The sequence below is a fragment of the Meleagris gallopavo genome, chromosome 2, assembly GCF_000146605.3.
Source record: "Meleagris gallopavo isolate NT-WF06-2002-E0010 breed Aviagen turkey brand Nicholas breeding stock chromosome 2, Turkey_5.1, whole genome shotgun sequence".
NCBI classification, from domain to species: Eukaryota; Metazoa; Chordata; class Aves; order Galliformes; family Phasianidae; genus Meleagris; species Meleagris gallopavo.
In genome coordinates, this window is record NC_015012.2 from 90,579,980 (window position 1) to 90,590,532 (window position 10,553).

At 40.0% G+C, this 10,553-nt stretch overlaps 1 protein-coding gene across 1 annotated transcript in view; it reads left to right on the plus strand.

Moving 5' to 3' along the window:
- The first annotated feature begins 130 nt into the window (after positions 1 to 130).
- TDRP (testis development related protein) overlaps positions 131 to 10,553 on the plus strand; it is a 27,196-nt gene continuing 16,773 nt past the window's right edge. Inside the window, exon 1 of the mRNA XM_010707893.2 lies at positions 131 to 178. Within this exon, the coding sequence (XP_010706195.2) occupies positions 131 to 178 (48 nt within the window). The remainder of the gene's footprint in view (positions 179 to 10,553) is intronic.

Genomic DNA, 10,553 nt, shown 5'->3' on the forward strand with positions numbered 1-10,553 from the left:
CCGGTGCCGTGCGTGCGGCTGTCAGCGGGTTGGGGTCCTCCTTCACCATCTCTCTTCTCTCCTTCCTGCCCGGCTCTCCCTTCCTTCCCGTGCCTCTGCCCCGGCCCTGGGCAGCGCAGCGCCCGGCGCGATGAATTACGCGGCCATCCTTGGGCGAGCAGCCTGCGGATGGCCGTGCGTTTGTGTGCGGTGCTAAGTTCTGACAGGGTGGCTTCTGCTGGAGTTTTTGGTCGTAGCGGTTCGTTATCTGTAGATAGCTGCAATCTTATTGAAGGCTCCCACTGTTAAATGGTAAGTTGCGCTCCAGCAGCGACCTTCCCAATGAGCTGTCATCAAACAAACACAATTGGAAAGGAAGGGCATCGGTCGAGCACCGGGCAAAACAACTACAAGAATGTTTGCTGACTGCTTTAAGAACTTGATAGCGATTCGGCATCAGCCCAGCTCAGCAGCTTTCTTGCAGATCTGATCTTCCGTTGCCACCAAGCTGGGATTAGGCATAGCCCAAGCAGGCAGCTGCGGGCTGGTGGGATTTGTATTTGAGGTTGGGTACAAACGTTCACCCCACTATCTGCCCTGTGCCTCCTACCTGTCTTACTGGAAGAGCTGGCATGTATCTGGACAGCCTATCTCTGCTTGAGTTTCAGGTTGGTAGCTGTGATGGGTGTCAACATGTGGCTGCTGCTGATGAGCAGCCTCCCCTAGTCACAGCAGATATTCCCTCCCTCTTCCAAGAGCCAAAATCACTGCTCTTATTTCCAGTGCAGCTTCACCTTTGCTATTCTTGTGCCCTGTGACTACAAGAACCCTGTCTCCAGATATGAAAATGCCTGTGGATAAATGGCATCTTCTGTAAGAGGAGGAACAGATACTTATTTTGAAGAGTCGCCACATGCTTTGCAGGGACCGTTCCCTGCTCTTCTCTACACACAAGAACTCCCAGACCCCTTTGATGCTCCTGACCCTAGCGTTCCCCAGATCAGAAGGTGGTTCTTTGGTCTTTCATCCTTACAATTCTCACATTATTCTTTCCTCAACTTTAGCAACAGAGACCTGATGTGTTGGTTCTTTGTTTGTTTTTTGTTTTGTGTGTGTGTGTTTGGTTGGTTTTTGTCCCCTTCTTTGTCTTCACCACCATAGACTTATGTTTCCTTAGTAGGGGATCTCAAGTTGAAATGGTATTGACAACAATTTCTGGTACAGATAGTTTGCCATTTTCATCAATTTTAATAAAATTCCATTCCTACTCCCAGAATATCTGTTACCAGTGGCACTAGGATAAAATATACTTTTTGGTGAAGGAGATGGCAGGGGAAGAATAAATCATTCAAAAACCCTAGATGAAATATTCTTGAAGACAAATGGTTTTGGAAAGTTAGCGGGGCTCTAATGTAAAAAACTGCTGTGGAAACAGTTAATGTTGTTTGGTCTGCGTCAAGTCTTCTTGATTTTTAAATTTGGGAAAACCTGTTTTTAAAATAGTAATTTTAGATTTTATTTAAGCTTTAAGGAATGATAGATATATGGAGAACTATGATCGTCTGATTAATGTGTCTTGCGATCCATCAAAGGTAGCACCTAGATCAGGTATAGCTACAAGTGTTTCTGAGATGTGATTCAGGTGGGCCTCAAGGAGAAAGTGGGAGGTAACGTACTGCACTTGTTCAGCTTGTTAGATCTGATAAGGCTCAAGGGCTTCACTTTTAGCCTTTGTGATTTTTGACATTTCGTCAGAACCTGCATTTGCTCTTAATAGTAGGGCCATGAGGGAGTGGAGTATAGCGATGTGCAGGGGGGTTCAGCAGTGAGCTGTGTTATGTGGCTGTCCCCTGAGCTGCAGGAGGGCCATGGAGTGGAGGAGATGTGGTTCTGCTATGGTAGCTGTGCAGGAGAAACTCAGTTTGCCTCTGCTGTGTTGGAGTTGTCATGGGCAGAACGTCTGAACTGTAGATGAAGAATGCTCTTTTCAAGAAGAAAGGAACCCAGAGCTCCCTCATTTTCTGTCTTGAGGGCTAAGCTCTAAATAATTGATTGAGATGATCTTTAGTAGATTAAAAAAGCCCATCATTGGATTTTGGACAGAAATTTGCTGTTAGATTTCATTTCCTGTAGGTTCTTTCCTGATACACCAGTTGCTAAATTGGAAGATTCACTGTCATCATCGTGTTTGATTTATGCCACTGTATGTAGTTTTTCAAAGCTGGGAAAGAGTGAGGGAGTTCTTGCTGTAGAACCTAGTAATTAGGACATTCAGGAGCAGACAGCAACAAAGAATTAGGCTGCTGGAATTAAAAAAGAAAAAAACCTTTGTGGCTCTACAGAAATTTTAATCATCCTATTTAGATATGGAAGGCTGATCTGGGCTTACACAAGCAGACGTTTAGATTTGCAGAGGTTCATGATCTCACTTGCTTAAACCCAGAATTGTGATGGTTCTGTTTTTGTGGAGAGTGGTTTGATTTTTTTATTTATTTTTTTTCCCAGGCAGAAGAAAAACAAATTTCAGAGCATGAGAATGGCAGTGGGAGGGAACTGACAGCCTCTAGCCACTTTTTAGCAAAAGTTTCTGCATACATTGAAGTATATTGAATTGTTAACACTTATTTGAAATAGTAAGCTGTTTCCTGAGATAAGAAAGACAAGTAAATTCTGAAACCATTTGTGTACGTGTGCACAATTGTTGTATATTATTATTTTTTTTAGATCAGACAGTTTTAGGCTGAATCATAAAGGTTAATTTTAGTTTACTCTTCAAAGCATAAATATTTTACATTTATGCAATGAAGATTCTTTATTGGCTAGAGTTACAGTTAATGCATGAAGGCAACTTAATACGTGTGAATAGTGCAAGTGTGTAAAATGAAATTAATGTCTTCTTGTGTTTCTCTCTCAAAATATGCTTGAAGCATACAGTTATGCTTGCCAAACCTGCATTCAGTTTGTAATATACTCATTATGTTTCAAACTGGAGTTATATTTTTGGAATGGGAAAAATGTTTGGTTTTGACTTCGGCAGGGCAGTGTTTTGGCAGTCCTGCTGTATTCTCCTTGATTAAAGTCTGCTGTAATCTAATCAGGCCTCAGAGATGTCAATGATGTGTCAATATTTCATGCAACTCTTACGTAAAATGGTGCTCAGCTTTGGAATCTGCCTATATATTAGGGCAGCTGATGAGTATCCAGCTGAATTGTATTATATTTTGCAATTTGTCTTCCATGTAAAATGCTCCGGATCCCTCGTCTTGCTTGACCTGTTCCCCTCTGATGATATTTTTGGTTATATTCACAGGGAATATGTGCAAAAACATGTTTAATGCTGAGTTTTGTTTAGACTTGCACACTGAACGTGTTTAAAGTTGGGTATACAGATTTTTAGTTATCTATTTTAATTAAGATGTTTAAATCTCTGGTAAAATTTTGGGACTAGCTTTCATCTTCAGCTGAGCCGAACTCAGACAGACCCTGAAGGAATGGGTGGGAGCTGCACAGCATTTTGTATGCTCTACTAATGCACTGAATAAGATTATTTTTTAATTAAAAAGAAGTAGTAAATGCTAATCCAGCTAATGTCTTTCCTTCACTTTCTAAGCATTTAAATGTGTCTCAGGCTTTGCATGCGGTACTTTTACAATTTCTTTATACATACTCCTCTGTTCTAGCCTATTTTTTCATCAAAGTAGTTCTTGTGACATTTTGTGACATTTTCCTGGCTAACATCCATCACCTGTATTCTGTTGTCGTTCCTGAACAGCAGACTGGGAGGACTGACAACAAAAACTCTCCTGAAGCTTTCCTTGACTTGCCTTTCCTGTTTTTTTTCGACACATGCATCCTGCAGCAGCTTCTTGAGCGGATCCTTTTTCTTTCTCAGCCTTCATGGAGCCCTGAAGAGAGCTGATGGTGTCTTGAGGTGTCTTTTTGCTGATATTACTGTTGTTGTTGTTTATGACATAAAGCTTAAGTTGTCCTTATCTTTCTGGTTCAGTTTCTTCAGCTGGCTTCCCTTTGTTTCAGGACATTTACATTCAGATTTCTAGCCTTGCTTTCAAGGTTTTTCTCAGTACATCCCCTTCCTCTTGCCCATTTGTCACTTCTAACACTTGTATCTTTTTTGGAGCCAGTTCTGCTTTACTGGCTTAGACAGCCTCTGTTTGTCCTCAGCCCTGTCTGTCTGCATCCCTGCAGGCACCATACAGAATTATTCCCTTTGTCTGATCCAAAATCCCATTCTTCTCAAAATTGTTTCTGGAGATCCATCATCCCTAATCTCTTTGCTATATCATTGTAGAGGTAGACTGACTATTTACACAGGCATATAGTGATAAGATAGGAATGGTTTTAAACTAAAAGAGGGGAGATTTAGGTTAAATTTTAAGTGGAACTTCTTACTCAAAGTGTGATGAGGCACTGGCAGAGACTGCTCAGATAAGCTGTGGGTGCTGCATCCCTGGAGTTGCTCAGGGCTGGGTTAGATGGAGCCCTGGACAGCCTGGTCCAGTGGGTGGCAGCCCTGCCCACGTTACAGAGGTTGGAACTGGATGGTTCCGACCATTCTACCATTCTGTGATATGCTTTTGCAAAGTTAATAGAAGTGTACTTTCCTAGCAGAGTGGAGATTGCATGCCATTAGTATATGAATGAACTAGTACATAGTACTTTTTGAGAAAGAATTAATGTTTTTCATGTGCTTAATTCTTTTCTACTGAAATAAAGCTTTGATTTCTTCCTTCGCTTTTGTAGAAACTTTTTGTCTGATTGCATAAAAGCATCCATAAGATGTGTACAGTTATTAGCATTTAGATGAATCCCTTGCCAGGTAGAGCAGTTTTCAGTCCTGACGTCACCAGGGAATGATTTAGTGGAGGGTTGTTAGAGTTAGGGTAGTATGGTTAAGTTGAGGTTGGACTTGATGATCTTGAAGGTCTTTTCCAACTTGAGCAATGCTATGATTCTTCTAGCTCATTGTGAGGGGCCAGGCTAGACTGCGAATGTAGCACTGCATGTGGAGATGAAAGCAGCATCTCAAAAGGAAGTGGTGTGTTTGCTGTTGAACACCGTAACCAAAAATAAAGTGTTCAACCTGTTTTGCAGAAGCTTTTCTACGAAAATATTACCATTACTCATGCAAGAGGTTTTTTTTTTTCTGGGGGATGTGTAATTTAACTTCAAATGCCATGCGTGACTCCATAAAAAAATCATAAGTCAGATACTGTCTTTTGAACTATCATCATTTTCTGGTGTGGGTAAGTCATTAGATCGGAGAATTTTCAATCAGAAACATCATTAGAATCAAAAACTTCATTGGAATATTTACACTATTGCAGCAATACAAGTCAAATTGATTATCTGACCATATTTTCAGCATTGACATTGATAGTATTTCCCTATTAATATAGTTGTTTCCAGTTCTTGGAGCATACTTTAAATATTACAAATTGGGCAAAAGCATATTCTTAATGAACTTAGTTCTTAAAATTATTTTTAAGGTGTTAAGTAACATTCTTCCAAAAATATTATGTGAGGCAAAATCTGAGTAAGACATATTATAATGACTTCTTATTACAGGCAGGTACAGTAATGTGAGCAATTAATAAAATAACCTCCTTTAGTGATGAGAGAACGCAGATCTGCTGCTCTGATATTTCTTTTTGTGATGCCAATAAAACGCAGAACTACAAAAGTGTTTTTGTGTAAGTACTTACATTTGGAAATTAACCTTCTCCAGTAACTCTTGCCGTTTGTATCGATTGACAGTAAAAATATGGAAATAATTTAGATATTCTATTTTAAAGTGTAAAAGAATGCAAAGCAATAACTGAAGAAGAAATGGTTGAATGAAACAGTTTGTCAAAATGCTAAACAAGTTTTTGACAGCTGTGAATGCTGATGGAAAAAACATCATCTTTGTTTTGATCTATTCAGCCTTAATAATATTTTAAACGGTGAAAAAAATAGGAAAACTGTTTTTCATCATCCGGTCAATCTGGAGAATAATAGTTAATTGCAGAAGATGGGGACCTAGAATATGAAAGCAATTTTGAAAACATTGGATGGGCTGTTGGCTGTATGTGAGATAGTCACCTGGACTTCTCAAAGGCAGCAGGGTACAGCAAGCTCTTCTGCACATGGTCTGGTGAATTGTAAGATGAAAGTATAAGGTTCAAAGAGGAAAGCACATTCTTTAACATAATTCATTTTTAAGCTTTCCTTTTCTTTGTGAACAAATTATTTTCCATTTTGCTGCAGAGTGGCAGAGGAGGCTGCCAGAGTGGCAGTCACTGTCACTGTTCAGTCACAGCGGCATCTGAACTGGGTTATTGTTATAATGCAGATGCTTTTGTAATGCTAGAGAGCGATTTAGAGTACTAGAATGTTCTTTATATAGTTTTTGAGAAACCAGTTTAAAATGCCAAACAACTCTTGAGCGTGAAAAGACTTTGGAAGTACCTAGTTTAATATTTTTTATTGGTGATATTAATAAGTTTTCAGTGTACACCAGCTGTTCAGATGATTAGCTTGGTTTGTTCACTTGTTTTAGGGACATGGAAACAGCACTGAACGACTGAGACCTAGCATTAGATGAAGTATGGACGAGACTAAAATGGTCTTGGACTTAATCTAGACCTTCTCTGCCATCAAGGAGAAGGGAAATTCGCAGTTCAACATGGAGTTGCATCTGTTGAACACCTGGCTTTGCATGAAAGCAGGCTGTGTGACTGAGCAATGCGCCGCTTGGCTGTTCAGGCTGCAGGCCCTGTGTCCTTGAAGGGCACGTTCCATTTTGCATCAGCATTAGGTACAGGGCTGTTTTTTGTTGTTTTTTTTTTTTCTAGCTGTATCCATCTACGTTTGATCACAGTTGCTTCAAGCTGATGATTTGAAAAGCATATTTATATCCACACATTGATTTTTCCAAGTGTATGTGCGTGTGATCAAAAATGTGAGGCCTAAGAACAAAGTTACCTGCTGCTTTCTCCTTATTCCAGTGAGGAGTGTATTTTGCGCTGGTTTTGTTTCAGATCTAAAACCAGATAAGCAGAGTGACTTTTGCTTTATTAATCTGTTGTAGTCTTTATTTCTTTCATTTGATGTTATAGCAAAATCCTGCTCAAACCGAAGGAAGCAGGTTCTTTTGTTAGCTGTATTGAAGATAGTGATCTGACAGCGGGATCTTGTCTGAGCGCGAGCTGGCCGTCTCCGGTCAGGCTGTGTATATAGAGTTGTTCTCCTGTTTGGTTTGTAATCAGTGTTTTGGGAATCTTTCCAGCTTCGGAGGTTAACTTTGAGGTCTTCAATCTTCTGAGCAGTTTTTATTTTTTCTTCTCCATCTCCTATCTGTGGGTAACTTTGAGGCTTTGTGAAAGACTGGGAGTTGTTTTCAGTTTCTGCACAGCAAATATCTCCTCAGGTGGTGGTGGTTGTTTTTTGTTCCACTTAAGTTATTCATTTATGTTTTATAATCTAATTTGCACTTACAGGCATGATGACCTAGATGTTAAATTCCACTTAGTCCTTGATGAGGCATGGCAGTACGCAGAAGAGATGTAACAGGTCAGTGGAAGGGCAGTAATTTGTACCAAAAAGATTTATTCCTAAAATAACCAGTTTTTCTTACGTGCGTTCTACTTTGACAACCAGTGTATGTATGATAGGAAGGCTCCATAACTGAGTAGAGAAAATCGATAATATACCATTTAATGTATTAGAGCAGGAGAAAGACGTGGAGGGTGACTTGATGATAGTATTTGCTTTAACTCTTTGGTGTCCAGTGTTTCTCATCATGAACTGAATGATCTAAAGGGACTAATTAATTACTTTACCACAAAGGAAGCTGAGGGAAGTAGATTACAGTTTTGATCTCTGTACAAAAAGGTTTATGTGCTAGTTGAATTAATCCCTTGAGTACCCTATGGTTTGCAGTGTGTCCAACAAAAGGGCACTTGTTTCCTTACGAAAACACACTGTGCATACCAACATTCTCGTGCCAGAACTGAAAGGCTATTCATGTTGATCAGCATTTCCCACTTGTCTTAGTATTTAGTTGCCTATTTCATTACTAAATGCTATAATATACTCCATGATTTTCTTTTAAGTTAAAGTAACTGTAAACCACTTATACTAAAGTAAACTGGGATAATGTGTAAGTGTTGTTGTTTCTTATGCAGCATGATAAAGCAAGTGTATCTTCACTTTTTACAAATAGCTGTGTAGTAGTTTGTTCCCTTAGAGGAGAATAAAAGAAAAAAATGAAGTTGTAGGTTCCTTGGTCCCTGATAAGTGATGAAAGTAGACTTTATCTATAGAAGAGAGGAAAAGAGTGATTCCCCAGATAACAAATGAAGATGGGCTCTATGTGCCTTCCTGTCTCTTCTTGGACATAGTGCTCCAGACCGTGTCACTTTTCTTGTCACCTAGTGCACAGGTCCCTCCTCGGCCATGTGAGTCAGTGAATGCTGTGGCTGCTGTGGAGCACACGCTTTTTTCCTGCCTTGCTTTCCTCTACTTTCCCTAGCCACAAGTTTTCCAGTAAATGTGTAGAAATCATGTCTGCCTAGTCTGATAAATTCAAACCTACTGGGGTTGGTTAGTTGAAACCTCTTGGTGTCAGTCACGGGTACTGAAAGCACATAGGATGTACAGATGGATGTCAGACATGCATCACAGTTGACCAACTTTTCATCTCTTAGATCTCTTAGAATCGTAGAATGGCTTGGATTGGAAGAGGCTTTAAAGACCATATAGTTCCAATCCCCCTGCCATGGGGGTTGCCGCCCACCAGCTCAGGCTGCCCAGGGCCCCATCCAACCTGGCCTTGAGTACCTACAGGGATGGGACATCCACAGCTTCTCTGGGCAGCTGTGCCAGTGCCTCACCACCCTCCAAGTAAATAATTTCCACCTAACATCTAACCTAAATGTCCCCTTTGGTAGTTTAAAATTGTTCCCCCTTGTCCTGTCACTAGAGATCTTTAGAGAGCCCTATGCTGCAGAGAGGCTTTTGGCCTCTTGATAGGTCTTCCACTCCTGTAAAATGTGTTTTGAGCAATGGATTCTCCCCAGTTGCTTTTCTGAGGGATTAATATCTTTTTGTCTTTGTACTTTGTGTCTTCTAACTTTGTGTTGCCTTTGAACTGTCAATCCCCCACTGTGTGAGTGTTCTCTTGAGAGCTACTGCCTGTTCATTATGAGGATCACATTCTATGTCTGTGAGTAGTAACATGTGGATGTATTAACAACAACACAACCCTGCTTGTCACAGCTGGTAGGAAAGGTTTGGTTTTATTATTTTTTTAACTATTCATTGTGAATGACATCTTTTATCAGAGATGGTGTTCCAGTTTTCCTATGCCTGTTATCTGGCTCCTCAGCCCTGTGAGATGCTCACCGCATCTCTCAGCTTTTCCCTAAAACCTTGCACTGTGGAAGTCGTTTTGCATTTTTGTTTCTGTATGCTCTGGTTTGATGGAGGCTGTATGCCTTTGCCCTTTCATCTTTTCTTTACGCATTGTCATATTTTATAATCCCTCTTAATATGTTTGGAAAGCTGAAAGAATGAAAGTGAGAGGTGTTGTTTCTCTGGGAAGTACCAATGGTGCCTTGTTTCTTCTGGAGATAGCATTGTGCTTGTTGTACCTGGCGGCTCTGACAGCTCTGGATGGCTGAAATCACTTTTCCTCTTATCATATTTTTCCTGGAGGCTTTTGTAGTACTTATTTTTTTCATTTGGGTGAAAAATTTGGAAAATCAGCTGAGAGTTCTCTAGCTCTTACTCTGGAATTCTGTGTGACATTCCTGTTTAAAATATTGCCAATGATTCCACAGTTCTCTCTTTAAACTGGGGATGAAAAAAAGTAACTAAAACTCATTCTGGAGTATTGCACAAACGTTAACATTGTAATTTTTAGTATCCCATCTACAATGATATCCTATAATAAGACAATTGACCTAAATGCAGAAGTTCAGTAACTTATTGAGGTCCACAGCATGCAATAGTCTCATTTTTGGTTCTTGACTTTGTATTCTGAGCCAGCAAGCACTCTTCTCTATCTGCAAATTGCTGTTTCCAGCATACAGTTGTTGTGAAGTACAGTGGGATGGTCTTCATGCTGGGTCTAGAACTGCTCGTCACCCCTTGTACACTATGAAGGATTGCCTGTACTAGGAAACATTACTAGTAAATTACAATAAATATAATTAAAAAAAGGATGTGTGGGATGAGAAGGTGGCCTCTCCAAGAGGAGGCTGATACTTCTGGGATCCCCCATGGCTAATACTTCTTTGTAAGCTTTCTTACCTCTTCCTAATGCTGTTAGCAAAGTGACAGGTCTTTGGGCATTTTGTGTAGAGATGTGTGCTTTATTTATATGAGTTACCTTAAAAATAACAAAAAAGCAAAAAAAAAAATATACCTGAGCACATAAACTTGTTAACATTTCCTTGTAGTTGAAAAAGGTAGAAGTGTACAAATTTGATTTTGAAGTGATAGTTGTCTGTCATAAGAAAAAAGGGTCCAAAGTAACTACTGGGAATTCTGTGAAATTGTCACTTCAGAGA